This window comes from Pseudorca crassidens, chromosome 16 (genome assembly GCF_039906515.1).
Source record: "Pseudorca crassidens isolate mPseCra1 chromosome 16, mPseCra1.hap1, whole genome shotgun sequence".
NCBI lineage: Eukaryota > Metazoa > Chordata > Mammalia > Artiodactyla > Delphinidae > Pseudorca > Pseudorca crassidens.
In genome coordinates, this window is record NC_090311.1 from 15,057,291 (window position 1) to 15,071,021 (window position 13,731).

The 13,731-nt window shown below is 33.6% G+C and overlaps 1 protein-coding gene across 2 annotated transcripts in view; it reads right to left on the reverse strand.

Annotated features, from left to right (window-relative positions):
- Window positions 1-13,731, reverse strand: part of ATRNL1 (attractin like 1) — a 682,506-nt gene that overhangs the window by 394,817 nt on the left and 273,958 nt on the right. For both annotated transcript variants that reach the window (XM_067709302.1, XM_067709301.1), the window contains exon 25: window positions 2,474-2,535. In XM_067709302.1, coding sequence (XP_067565403.1) covers window positions 2,474-2,535 — 62 coding nt within the window. The remainder of the gene's footprint in view (window positions 1-2,473; window positions 2,536-13,731) is intronic.

The following is a 13,731-nucleotide window of genomic DNA, read 5'->3' on the forward strand; positions in this document are numbered from 1 at the left end:
AGTTACTGAACTTAAACATGCACACAAATTCAAAAGCTTAAAATAAAACCCTAAACATATAAATAATTTACATATATATTCAGCTTTGTGAATTTTTACACAAAAGTAAACTTTTTAGCATATTAACATCCACATTATTCTGTCAAAAACTTTTATTTTTATGCATTAAATAAGGCTCATTCAATTACAACTTCTAATACTTTTCCAAAAACATTGTAACCTAATTAACAGGCTTAATATCCCTTAATATTCAGAAGTACGAAATCAGAGAACGTTAAATATATTTAAGATGTTTCCTCGGAACTTCCCTGGTGGCGCAGTGGTTAAGAATCTGCCTGCCAATGCAGGGAACATGGGTTCGAGCCCTGGTCCAAGAGGATCCCACATGCCGCAGAGCAACTAAGCCCATGCACCACAACTACTGAGCCTGCGCTCTAGAGCCCGCGAGCCACAACTACTGAGCCCATGTGCCACAACTACTGAAGCCCGCGCACCTAGAGCCTGTGCTCCACAACAAAAGAAGCCACCGCAATGAGCAGCCCGCACACCACAGCGAAGAGTAGTCCCTGCCTGCTGCAACTAGAGAGAAAGCCCGTGCGCAGCAACGAAGACCCAACACAGCCAAAAAAATTAATTTTAAAAAAAGTTGTTTCCTCAAATTTCATTTTTAAGGGACAAATTTAAAGTATGAATAGACTTTGCACATGTTAGTGATAAATATGATTTAGCGTTAAATTCTGAAAATTAATACTTTTTAAGGGACAAATACAAACATGATTGTTTTCAGAGCAAAGTGACCAACATGGCAAGGATTTTGACAACAAGAAGTGAATAAACGAACAGAGAATGTGTAAATTGGAGAAAAGAGTTTAGAAAACCAGAGGGCTGCAAATGGAGATGAGAGAGATGAGACTTGCTATGTATGAGCCCATATGGGTAAATGAGAAGAGCTATTACAGGGAGGCAGGTTTCATCTCAATTATAAAGAACAATTAGTTATCTGAAGATAGAAAATGGTATCTCAAGAGATGGTGTGTTTCCTGTCATTAAAGGTATTCAGGCATAAGTTAGATCAGGGGTTGGGCAAATTATGTCCACAGGCAGAATTCAGCCTAGCAGCTGTTTTTGTAATAAAGGTTTATTGGAACATAGCCACTCCGATTTGTTTCCATACTGGCTGAGGCTGCTTTAGCACCACAACAGCAGAGTTGTTTAGATGCAACAGAGACCTTAGAGCCCACAAATCTTGAAATATTTACTAACTGGCTCTTTACAGAAAATGTTTGCTAACTTCTGTGGATAAGGTATTAGGATTGTATGGTGTCGTTATAAGATAACCAATAATGGTTACTTTGGTGTTGAGGAAAGTGCTTGGCATATCATCTGTGTTAAGGATTTGGTTTAACAGGTTCTTTGCTGTTCAGCGCAGCCCAGACAACTTGGTGAGTGAAGGTCAAAATTACATGCACTGTTTGTAAAGTTGTGTGCTGTGATGTGGGGTTATACCTGCCAGAAGGAGGCACAATTGTCTAATTTACACAAAGGCACCTAGTGGACCAGTATAAGCGGTACACATCATAATCATGTTAACAAAAATAACATTCTTTCTAATCCAGATGATCTCAGGTGCCATCACACAGATATTCTACCACTAAAACTCAGCTGCTTCTCCTCGCCCAGTGTTTCTTTATTTACATCCCATGGAAATGAAAATAGATGTTCTACGAAGAGAGCTTTTAGGTTTTGAGAAATGCTACAAACTCCGCCCTCTCTTTTAGAAAGATACACTGCAAATTAACATATTAAAAACTGTGAGAAAAAAAAAAAACTCTGAGAAGTAATGTCAGTTAAAAACAAACCAAAAAAGCCCTATTTAACTTCAGTATACACAGCATTTTCCAAATGTATTTAATTATGTAACACTTTTTAATGAACCTACTGTTAATATCTCAAAGAACTAACATTCCAGGAAACTATGCTATATCCTAAGTCATATTTAGTACTTCTAGATTATAAGCTCTCTGAGGGCAGAAAATACGTACTTCTTCTCATGCCCTGCAGATTTCATCACATTGCTAAGCACATATAATAATTACCTAAGAAATCCAAGAAATAATTGAATTGATATGGATTTCAATGCTAGGAGATGGACCTAATCAATACAGTGAATGCACTGTTAATTTTATTAATTAAAACAGGCTTTAATTACTTATATGACAGGGGAACACAGGGTTATCATCCTCTTTCCACTGAATCAATTAGCTATTAAATAGTACTACAGCAAAATAAACTTGCAAAAGTATATGTCAAGTATGTTTCTTCTGCTCTGTGGTATATATTTAAGTATATAAAACTATTCAAGACACACTGTATCATATTTAAGGTTAAAGAACTGATAAATTACCTAACAGATTGATAGAACATACATCAGAACATAGGTTTAACAAATTCAAAGTCAGTAAAAGCAAATTACCTGAAGAAGGTGACAAAAAACTGCACAAGATCCATGATTGTATTGTGTTGTGAGAATGCAATCTGAAAAATCAAAATAAAAGAAAGTTTGAAACTTACTGAATCTATGCTCTTCTTCAAAGTGGTGATGTATCATGGCATTTGTAAATACAATATTTTTAAATCATCAAGAAATTTGGATCACCATATTATAAATCATATGTGCTGGAATCAAAATTTCATTGAGAACACCTAATATAACCAACTGCTGATGACCTTTGCACAGGCTATAACATTAAATGGCTTAAGAAAACGATTATATGGAATCTAAAAAAAATGGTACTGATGAACCTAGTGGCAGGGCAGGAATAAAGACGCAGACGTAGAGAACGGACTTGAGGACACGGGTTCGGGGGGCGGGGAGGGAAGCTGGGATGAAGTGAGAGAGTAGCACTGACATGTATACACTACCAAATGTAAAGTGGATGGCTAGTGGGAAGCTGCTGCATAGCACAGGGAGATCAACTCCATGCTCTGGATGACCTAGAGGGGTGGGATAAGGAGCGTGGGAGGGAGGCTCAAAAGGGAGGGGATACGGGGATATATGTATACATATAGCTGATTCACTTCGTTGTACAGCAGAAACTAACACAACATTGTAAAGCAATTATGCTCCAATAAAGATGTGAAAAAAAAGAAAACTATTATAAAATTACTTCCGTAATGCATGCTAAGACTTTCATGTGAAATCCTATGACATATTAAATGTGCCTAACTAAAACATGCAAACGAGTTTCTTCATCTAATAATTATCACATTTTTCTATCAATACAATTGATAATTGCTTGTGTGCCGAAAAACTTAATTTCAACTGTATTAAGGAAACTGAGGGAAATAGTTTTTCTTGTATATTCTTGCCTAGGGAAGCTGCATACAACTATTTTGTTATAAACCCCTGCAAGAATAAAATACATCACCTCAGTTTATATTTTCATGTTAATGAATTTTGAGAGGAGAAATAAATCAATAAGCTAAAATTGTTCTCCACTTTTGTTAACATTATAGAGATCCTACTGTAACACGTTTCTTGAGGAAGTATTATAGAGTGTACTAGTCAATAATGTAGCATCTGAATAGAGAATATCTATTTAGATACAGAAATAGAGAAAATCCAACTTTTTCACTTGCTAGATGTAAATATTTTAGAAAACTATTTAACCTATTTTTGTCCCATATGTGAATGGCAATAATAAGAGCATCTACCTCATGTGTTAGAGAAAAGACTAACTCAATTAATAGAAATAAAATTATTGCCATAATATCTGGTATATAGTATAATACAGTAAATATTATACTTTTACATCATGTATAAAGGAGCTGGTCAACATAAGTGAATTTTCCCAGATAGCTGAAGCTAAACAATTAAGTTCTTGAAATCTTCTCCTTTAATAATCTTTTATGAAAAATTTTCAAAAACATGTAATACACTTTCCCCTTCCAGTGAAAATGGACTAACAAGGATGAGATTTCTCTCGTCTTACAGAACTAGAAAACTATACAAAATGTATGGAAAAACCATATTCAGACATTAGACAAAACACAGAGGAGGATATAATTCATGAGTGAAGGAAAAGAAAGGAAATGAGTCTCACAATTGTCCCTGCTTTCAGGGCAAGGAACTGAAATGGCATTCTAAAATAAGAAATATTGTTTCTTACATAAAATAAAGAATTACAGCCAGTCGAGAAAATGGTTAAATTTTTGGTATATACATGAAAGCTTAAATATAATAACATTCATTTCCAAAAAGCTTCTAAGCATTTGAATAATTACAGAGCATTTATACAATGAGGAAAGACAATTGCTGTAGGAGATTGGTTCTAGGTGAAAATGTTTTAAAAGATTTAAGAAAAACCATCTTTTAAAATGGAAAAGATACAGATGAGTTTTCTCTCCAGGTACTGTCCATGAGAGTATCTTAGACACAGAGCTTATCAAACAATATTGTCAACAGTAACTTAAATCCATGGAAAGATGATTCTGAACACAGCAATTGAGAACAGGATAATCTTCAAAAGGATAATTATTTTGAAATCATAGTCAATGAAATTGGTTTAAGATAAATTGGAATAGGAAAGTAAACTTAGACCGTATTGAGAAATATCTAAATGAAAAAGAAGAAAAAGAACTTCAATAAAGGCTTGAATAAATTAGCAAATGTATGGAAAAGAGAAAAGAAAAAAAAATAAATAATACATATAACATAAAATAAATTAAAAAATAAAGGAATAAGATAAAGTATATAGAAGCAATTGCACTAAATGTGAACAGTCTGAATCCTCATCAAAAGAGAGAGATTTCCATAGCACATTAAAAAGCATAATTTAGCTTTATTTTTTTATAGAAAGCACATCTATAGCAGTGACACACTTATATCCAAAATATAAAGGATTGTGAAAAAAAAAAATTGGCTCTTAGAAACAACAACAATGAAGGCATGAAGGATAATATCAATAGCAAAGTGAAATTCAAAATCAAAATCTGGTCAAATAAAATGTATAAGGCACAAAAAATGAATAAAAATAATAAACCTATATGCACCAAAAACACAGGCCAAATAAGTGAAAACACAATGTCTGGACTTATAAGGAGAATTAGATAACATAATTACAGAATAAATTTTAATATGTATATCTCTTTAATAACCTATCTGATAAAGCAGACAAAAATTAATTTATTCAGTCATTCAAATTATGAAGAAATAGTCAAAGAAATATTGCTTAAGCAAGCTCTGTTCTAGGAGCTGGTGACAACCTTGTAAACAGGACAAAGTCTCTGGTCTCTTGGAGTTTGCATCCCAATAGCAGGAGGCAAAAAATAACCAGGTAGACTCATAAGTGGATTATCATAATTTTCGACAATGGTAAGTGTTCTGAAGAAAAACAAAGTGATGTGATGCAGTGGAAGGATATGTAGCTAGTTGAGATTAGGCAGTTAGGGGCAGCCTCACTGAAGACATGATATATGAGCTGGACATACAAATAATAAGAGTGGTAAACCCACACAAAGATCTGTCAGTAGAGGATTCCAGGCTTAGGGAATAGTACACTTAGGCTAGAGCTGTTTGAGAAACTGAAGTCACAAGAGCTGGAGTACTGTGAGCTAGGGGCAGAGAAGTTAAAAATAAGTTCAGAGTGACAAGCGGGGGTTAATTCACCTAGGTCCTTGGCATGATAAAAAGTTTGGGACATATTATAAGGCCTGAGCCATGAAATGACATGATCTAACTCTCAAGAAAAATATCATTCTGGCTGCTGGGTGGGAAAGAGATGATAGAGGAAAGCAGGGACATTAGATTTTTCTAGTTATGACATGATAGTAGCTTGCACAAGAGTAGTAGCCATGGAGGCAAAACCAAGTTGATGGGCACATAATTTAGAGTGAAAGGTGAGAAGCCTTGGTGAAGATTGGATATGACTCATTTAAAACTTCTAAGAGGATGTTCAGGGCCACCGCATTATTAGAGCTAACAACAACAACAAAAAAGTGAACAATTAAGTAGGAGGAAACCAGGCGAGTATTGTGTCAAGGATGCCAAGGGAAAGGAATCTTGCAAGAGGAAAGTAGTGGCTGGTTTTGTTGGTTGAGTAAGATGAGGATGGGACTATGACCATTACATTTGACAACATCAACTTCGTGGGTGACAAACAAATGCACTTTCAGTGAAGGGGTGGGAATGTTAATCTAAACAGAGAACATAAGACGAGTATGTAATGTGAGTCAGTACTGACAGCAACTACAGACTGAACTTCCAGAAAGGTCTGTTAAAAACAGAGCAGAAAGAATCAGGAGCATATAAAATAGGAAAACAAATCTTTTGTTAAATCCACAGAGCATGTAGAAAAGTAGACAGTGTACATTATGCAGAGAAACTACTTAAAAATTCCAAATGGTAGTGACTTTATGTACTATATTATCAGATTAAAATCAAAATTAAAGCTATAATTTTGGATATAATCAAAACAAGTTAACTATTTGGAAATTAAGAAATATAATCTGTGAGGCCGAGTTCTAGGTGGACAGTGCCAGTGGTAGCATAGTATCTTAATATCACTGAGTTTCCACATTAAAAAAAAAAAACTCAGTATCTATCTATCTACCTACCTACCTACCTATCTATGGCAGGTAAACTGCAGAAAGAAAATAAATAGAAAACAATTTCAACAAAGTTAAGTGAAAAATTATCCTCCTCTTGAATGCCGAAACATGAGCAGGTACGGATAAACCACAACACCAGACACATATGGTACCAGGGTCTGTGAGGGTGTAAGAAGAGGGAATCAACAGGAAAATCCAAAAGGCATTCATTGGAACCAGGCAGGCCCACTGAATACAGAAGGTAAAAATGTAAGTGGTTTTGCCTAGTCCAAGAGCATATGAGTGCAAAGGGTCCTTGAGAAGTTCCAAAAGGAGCTAGAACAGCTTGGGCCACATGAATTTTCAAAAGCAACCAGTCAAATCTCTATTCCAGGACAGGATCCATATTGAGGAAAAACTGTTGGAAGTGAAATCAAAATTGAGCAGAGCGAGAAAATGGAAACAAAGGAAAAAAGTTCCAACTGGGGAGAGGAACAGAGCCAAGACATCTTTAAAAAACAAGTGATACATTTTGGGGGGAGGAAAAAATACATCTATATTCAAATATGGGTCTTGCCACTAATTTCTTTGCATACTGTCAATGCAAATCATTATAATCACTCTGATTCTTTAACCTATAAAGGGTTTTGCATTCCTTCAAGATAAGTTACGCATAAACAGTGGAAACAGCCAACAGTGTTAAAATCAATTTAGACTGGCAAAGTACATGATTCAAGCTGGTACTGCAGAATTTTATTATGGTTTGCTTGCCCTTTCTGGGTCCATACAGCTAAGTAACTTGGGGGAAAAAAATCATGTTTTGAGGCAAGTAAGCAAAACATAGACCCAAATGAAAGTATCTACAATGTCTTGCATTTTTCCCAAAGAATATCTGAGTAAATAAAGCAGTCAAGTGAAGGATCTACAAGTTACAATCATGAACGAAAGCACTAAAACATTCTGAAACTTTAATTGTATTATCTATATGTAACTGATCTGTTAATATAATTGTACTCAAGAGTAAATGTAGATGGCACAAGCAGTCTCTATACTTAGCATACCATCTGGGCTCTGGGGACTCAAGCTAAACAGCATTTGATATTGGTTGTTCAAATGGAAAGTCAGCATTACAATGTGTTGTGCAAATCTTTTTATATGTTTCTCCACCTGAGACTTTCTATAGGAAGTTCCACAGGAGATAGCCTATGGAAGATACTGTGTCAGACAGTCCGTCCTCAGGCACAGGCATAAAAATGGAAGGCAGATACAAGGAGATTTGGTCGCATTGGTGAACAAGACCAAGCAAACACTAACTCAAGCAGATTGTCTCTCAATATTCTCTCTCTGGAGTGTCAAGGTATTCATCCATCAAATATTTCACTGAATATCGATTATATTCTGGGCACCATGTCAGGTTCTCGGATATATCAGTGAAGAAAAGATTCTTAGTGGTTGTGGCAGGGTAGACAGAAACAGTAATAACAATTATAAATTATATAGTGTTTTAGAACTTGGTAATTCTAATGAAAAAAACCATTAAAAGTATCCTACTGTCTATATTAACATATGTGGGACAAGAAATCACTCCTTGGTAACTAAAAACATGCAGAAGTACTGAGAAAAGACAGGAGAAAAAAGCAGGGGTAGCAGAAAGAAATGATACTAGCATTAGTTGCAAATGTATCTGACTATTTTCTCAGCATTTCTCTATCTAGGAAGAGCGTCCAGCAACTCCAGGCCCCTTCCAATGAAACTGAAAGACCTACAGAGACAGGAGTAAGTAGAGACAAAGGGAGAGCATTCTAAGTGATACTGGGCAACTGGTCTTCATGTGGCTGGCTCATTATCATCTAGAGCTCACCTCAAATATCATACTTCTCTAAGACACTTATATAAAGTAGCTGCCCTCTCCCCTATTCTATACTCTTGTGTAAACCTACTTCTTTTATATTTCAGTCTGAAATTATCTGATTTATTGGTTGATCATTAGTTAAAATAGCTTTTCCCACTAAAATGTAAACTCCTTGAGAATAGTAGCCTTGCTCATAATGCCCATGGCACTATTCCAGTACCTAGAACAGTATTTGGTGCATAGTACATAGTAAGCAATTAATAAAAATTTGCTGAATAAATGAATAACAATAGCAAAATTCAGCACGAGAGTATTCTTAGGACTTTATATATCCTTATGAAGAGCCGTGAAAGGAAGGAGGTACAGATGTTATTCTGAGAAACATTAAAAAATTATTTATTTATTTGAATTTCTTTTATAAATCAATAATCACAGACTATAAGTACCTTCTAATTTCAGATCATAAAATACTATTTTCCCCTATAAAATTTACATACGTTGTAGAGTTCAGATGTTATGAAAAATATGCATTTCTGTATAAAATGTTTTTGTTTATAATCACAGAAAAAATTTTATAATATCTACCATTTATAATTTTACCTACAATGTAAATAATTTGAAATCAAGGTATCAGAAATGGTTTCTTAATGTGTATTTTTACCTCAATTTCTTAATTTCAACAATAAACATTTTTAACTATGTTGGCTTCTTGGAATTTCTTTCAGAAGGTGACTTAGTTTAGACTACAATCTTCCTGTCCAAAACAGAAGGTATTACCTGAAACATTATTTTTTAACCAATGGAGGAAAAAATGAGATTGCTTTAAAAGAGTGATCACTTGATCATTTAGCTAATTTTATTTAGAAAACAGTGAGACAAATCGATAACAACAAAAACAACACTATATTCATAGTTTCCCTGAGAGTGTATCTCTAGAGGACACGGGACATTTCTGACTCTAAAATCTCTAACTGTCTAATTAGAAAGATTTCTATTGGCTGGTGCTATGGCTATAAGATGACTCTTTACATCCCCGTGAAAAATATGAAAATTTATTTAAGTCGAATTTAAAGTTAGTTTTAAGACTTTAGCCAGAAAAATGCACTTTTGAAATTCTCTTTTCTTTAATGATTTTATTCAAGTTATCCAATATCACTTAAAGAAAATTAATCAAAATCAGGAAACCAATTAAAGCTTCACAATATCCTCATTTTCCCCATGTTTATAAAGTGCCCCAAATAACCGATAAACTGGCATGCTAAAAATCAGAGTGAGCCAAAACTATAGCAACAGTGATATTTTGTCCATTTGAGCTTAAACGCAAATTCATATTGAAAACACGTCCAAAATCTAAAACCTGATTTAAAGATGTGCTATATTTTTCATTAACATAATGATCAACATTTTGAATTTATGATTTGATGAAAAAGTTGCATTAAGTGTGCTTGGAATAGAGAAGTAGATTAATAGCTTGATATTTACCATAAAATGTCAGATTTTGTAAGAGAGAAAAAAATATTCTTATTATGAAGGACAAATTGGTGTGTTTGTGCAAAATGTCAGATTGCCATAAACTCTGATATAACACTGAGACATAAAAAAGTGAAAATATGAAGGGATATGCTAAAATGATCAAATTCATCTAACAAACTGAAAGTAAAAGAGAGGTTCTTCAAACCACTATTTGGATTATAGTCCTTCAAAATGATGACATAAAAGCAGAGTTAAGTAATGGAAGTTAGTCATCTAGTCACATCTCAAAGACAACTGGGCTATGTTTCAGGCAAGCATTTCAAAATCATATTAGGTCTTTATCTATTCATTTTTAAAAATAAAGCAGACTGGGGCTTAAATTAACTATTACTGAATAAGATCAACTATGATAATCTATTCAAGGTAAACATAAATTTCCTATAGATATTTAATCTACTGCTTATTGATAATATAATTTCTATCATTCCTGATAAATATTTTTTTTAAATACAGTTAAATGGAAAATGGATGATTTTTAAAAGACAATAAAACCTAAGAGGAACAAATATACTGGCCAATTCTGCATAAATACTACACAAATTACTCTATGAATCCTTGAATATTGTCTATAAAAATTTAATGGGTTTAATTTTTTTTAGAGCAAATAAATGCCTTAATGAAGGCACTCATCACTTTCCTCCTGGTTTAATGCAAAAACTTAACTGGTCTCCCTGTCTTCAACCTCATAACTTTCTGGTCACTCTTTACCCAGCTGACAAAATGCTCTTTTTTTAAAACGGAAGGAGTTTCCCATAATTCCCCTCATCAAAATTCTTCATTTCCCCGCTTAAATTTCCTCAGTGTTTTTCCACCACTTTTAGCTTGGCCTCCAACTTCCTTGACATAGCACTAAACGATCTTCAAAATTTGGACCTTGCTTCTCTATGCAGAGCATTGACACTGCAGTCTGATCTCGCTCCATACATTATCAACCTCTGTGCCTTGTTGCTCATAAACCGCTCCCTCCTGCCCTAACCCCTTCTTCTCTGGGGTAACTTCTATCAAAATGATTCATTTCCTGGCAGTTCTAGATCCTGTTTTTTGGCCCTCAATTGTATGTCTGTTGCCCCTACCGTACACTTTTACCACAGTACTACTGAAAAGAGCTAACATTTATTAAAGTGCTTACTATTGCCCAGGCGCTGTGCTAAGTGCTTTTCATACACTAATTTATTTAATCCTCAGAATAACCCCATAAAATAGGTAATGTCATTATATTCATCTTATAGATGAGGAATTAAAGGTTTATAGATTACCCAGGCAACAAGCAGTGGAGCTAAAATAGAAATCAATGCATTCTGAATCTAGTTCTTAAGTTCTACACTTTTGTACCACCAATTAATCACAGTACCCTGTGACAATTAGCATAGCCATCTTCTCTTTCTATTTGATTTCAAGATATTTGAAGTCAGGCATTACAATGTTCAGCTATACATTCCTAGCAACTAGCAAAGAACCTAGCATTTTTACCTCTATGTGTTTAGTGGATGAACTGCAGTAACTACTGGAGATGTATATCTTAATGTTCTAAATAGAAAGTCTTAAAACAGTTTCATTTTACTAAAGGTCAAGCTGCACAGGAAAACAATTACTTTTACATCAAGATTATGTCAGTTAAAATACATAGAGCTTTCAATCTACATGTCCAGAGAGTACATTTTCTTTAAGTTAAAGGATATTATTTTTTCAAAAACAGTATTGTTATGTGTTAAAAAATGAAACCAAACCTTTAAAATGAAAAGACAAAACTTTGCATTTGTAATGCTACCTGTTCTTGATTATAGTATTAGCATACTTATGAGGTTTCTTGAAGAGTTTCAGGTTTTAATTCAAGATATAAAACTGCAAAAGCAATGGCTAAGTCTATATGCAATTTATGCTTGTAACACCACTTTCTATAAATTACAGTTTTCTTCACAACCTAGCTCTTCCTCTATAATTTAAGTGAACAAAAGGGAGCTTCCTTTTATAGAGTGATATTCACTAGATCACCTACATTATTCAGTCCTACCTCTAAAACTTCAGAAACCAGGTTTATGTCTAAAACCTCAAAGTAGCCAACGGTCTTAGTAAGGCATGTGGTACTATTCAAATGTCAATTTTTCATACATATGTACTACTACTAAGTAAGTAATAAAACCATCTGCATTCAAAAAGGCATTAATATAATAGTTGTTAAGGAAACAACTAAAACAATAAAATTTCAAACAAAGAATATTTTCTATACATATCTGATTTTGGATACTTTGAAGGTTAATTCTCTGTTCTCTTCTCTCCATTAAACCTAGACTATACTAATGGACCAGAATGCAGTGAGTAAGGTGCTTTCCAGAAGAAAGTGCTTTTAAAGATGATTTAGTAGGTCCCCACAATTGCTCTGATGTTTTTGCTTCTATATGGATAATTTCCAGTTTCAAAATACATGAAAAACAATGGCAACATAGAACTTAGGTTTCATTATAATAAAACATAAAATTTTAAAACTCAAATTGAGGGGTCATGACGTTGCAATAAAAAAAAAATCATGAGTAATCATATGGTTATTTGATGTAGTAGAAAATAGAGCTGAAAATTATGGGATGTTAGATAACATAATCACAGGAGTTTTTCTGGTAAGTTTTAGAAATCCTTTCAACTCTTGTCTTCAGCAGGCCCTTTACCCCACAGAGCGCTAGGCAGAAAAAAATAATGGGCAAAGGAGATTAAAAAAAAAAATTAAATAGGTCAACTCTATCCATATTATATTTTAATATTATATAATCTTTAAGTATTATTTTCTTAATCATTGGTAAGTATAATATTTACGTTTAATCCATAAATTCAATATCCTTGAATGGACAAATTCACTGAAATGCACAAACTATCATAGCTCTCTTAAGAAGAAATAGATAACCTAAATACTACTATAACTATTAAACGAATTAGATTTCTTGTTTAAAACCTTCAAACAACACAACAAAAACAACAAAACAAATCAACTGTTATCAACTATATATAATCAACTATAGGCCCAGATGGCTCCACTGGAAAATTCTACATTTATAAGTAAGAAATAACATCAATTCTACATATCCTCTTTTAGAAAATAGAAAAGGAGATAACACTTTTATTAACATTTATTTTATGAGATCAGCACTACTCTGATAACAAAACTGGACAAAGACATAATAAGAAAAAGACATCTAAAGAGAAATATCTTTCATTAATATAGAAGCAAAAATCCTCAATAAATATTAGCAAATTGAACTCAACAATGTATAAAAAGGATAATAAATCAGGACTAAGTATAGTTTATCTCAGAAATGCAAACCTGGTTCAACATGCAAAATTAATCCTCGTAATTTACCAAGTTTAAAGACTGAAAGTGAACTACCAAAGGATCAGCCCAACAGATGCAGAAAAAGTATTTGAAAAAATTCAACACTAATACTTGATTTAAAAAAAAACAAAAACGCTCAGTAGAACAGATATACAAAGGAGCTTCTCTAACTAAAGAGCTTCTTGATAAACCTTTAGCTAACATAATACTTAATAAAAGATGAAATATTTTCCCTTTAAGATTGGAAACAAGGCAAGGATGTCTGCTTTCACCACTTCTCCTCAACACCACAATGAACCTCTTTTCCAGTGCAATAAAGCAAGAAAAAGATCTGGAAAGAATTGGAAAGAAGAAATAAAACTATGTCTATTTATCGACAGAATGATTGTTAATCCACAAAACTAATATAAATATTAAATGAATTTAGCAAGTTTGCAGA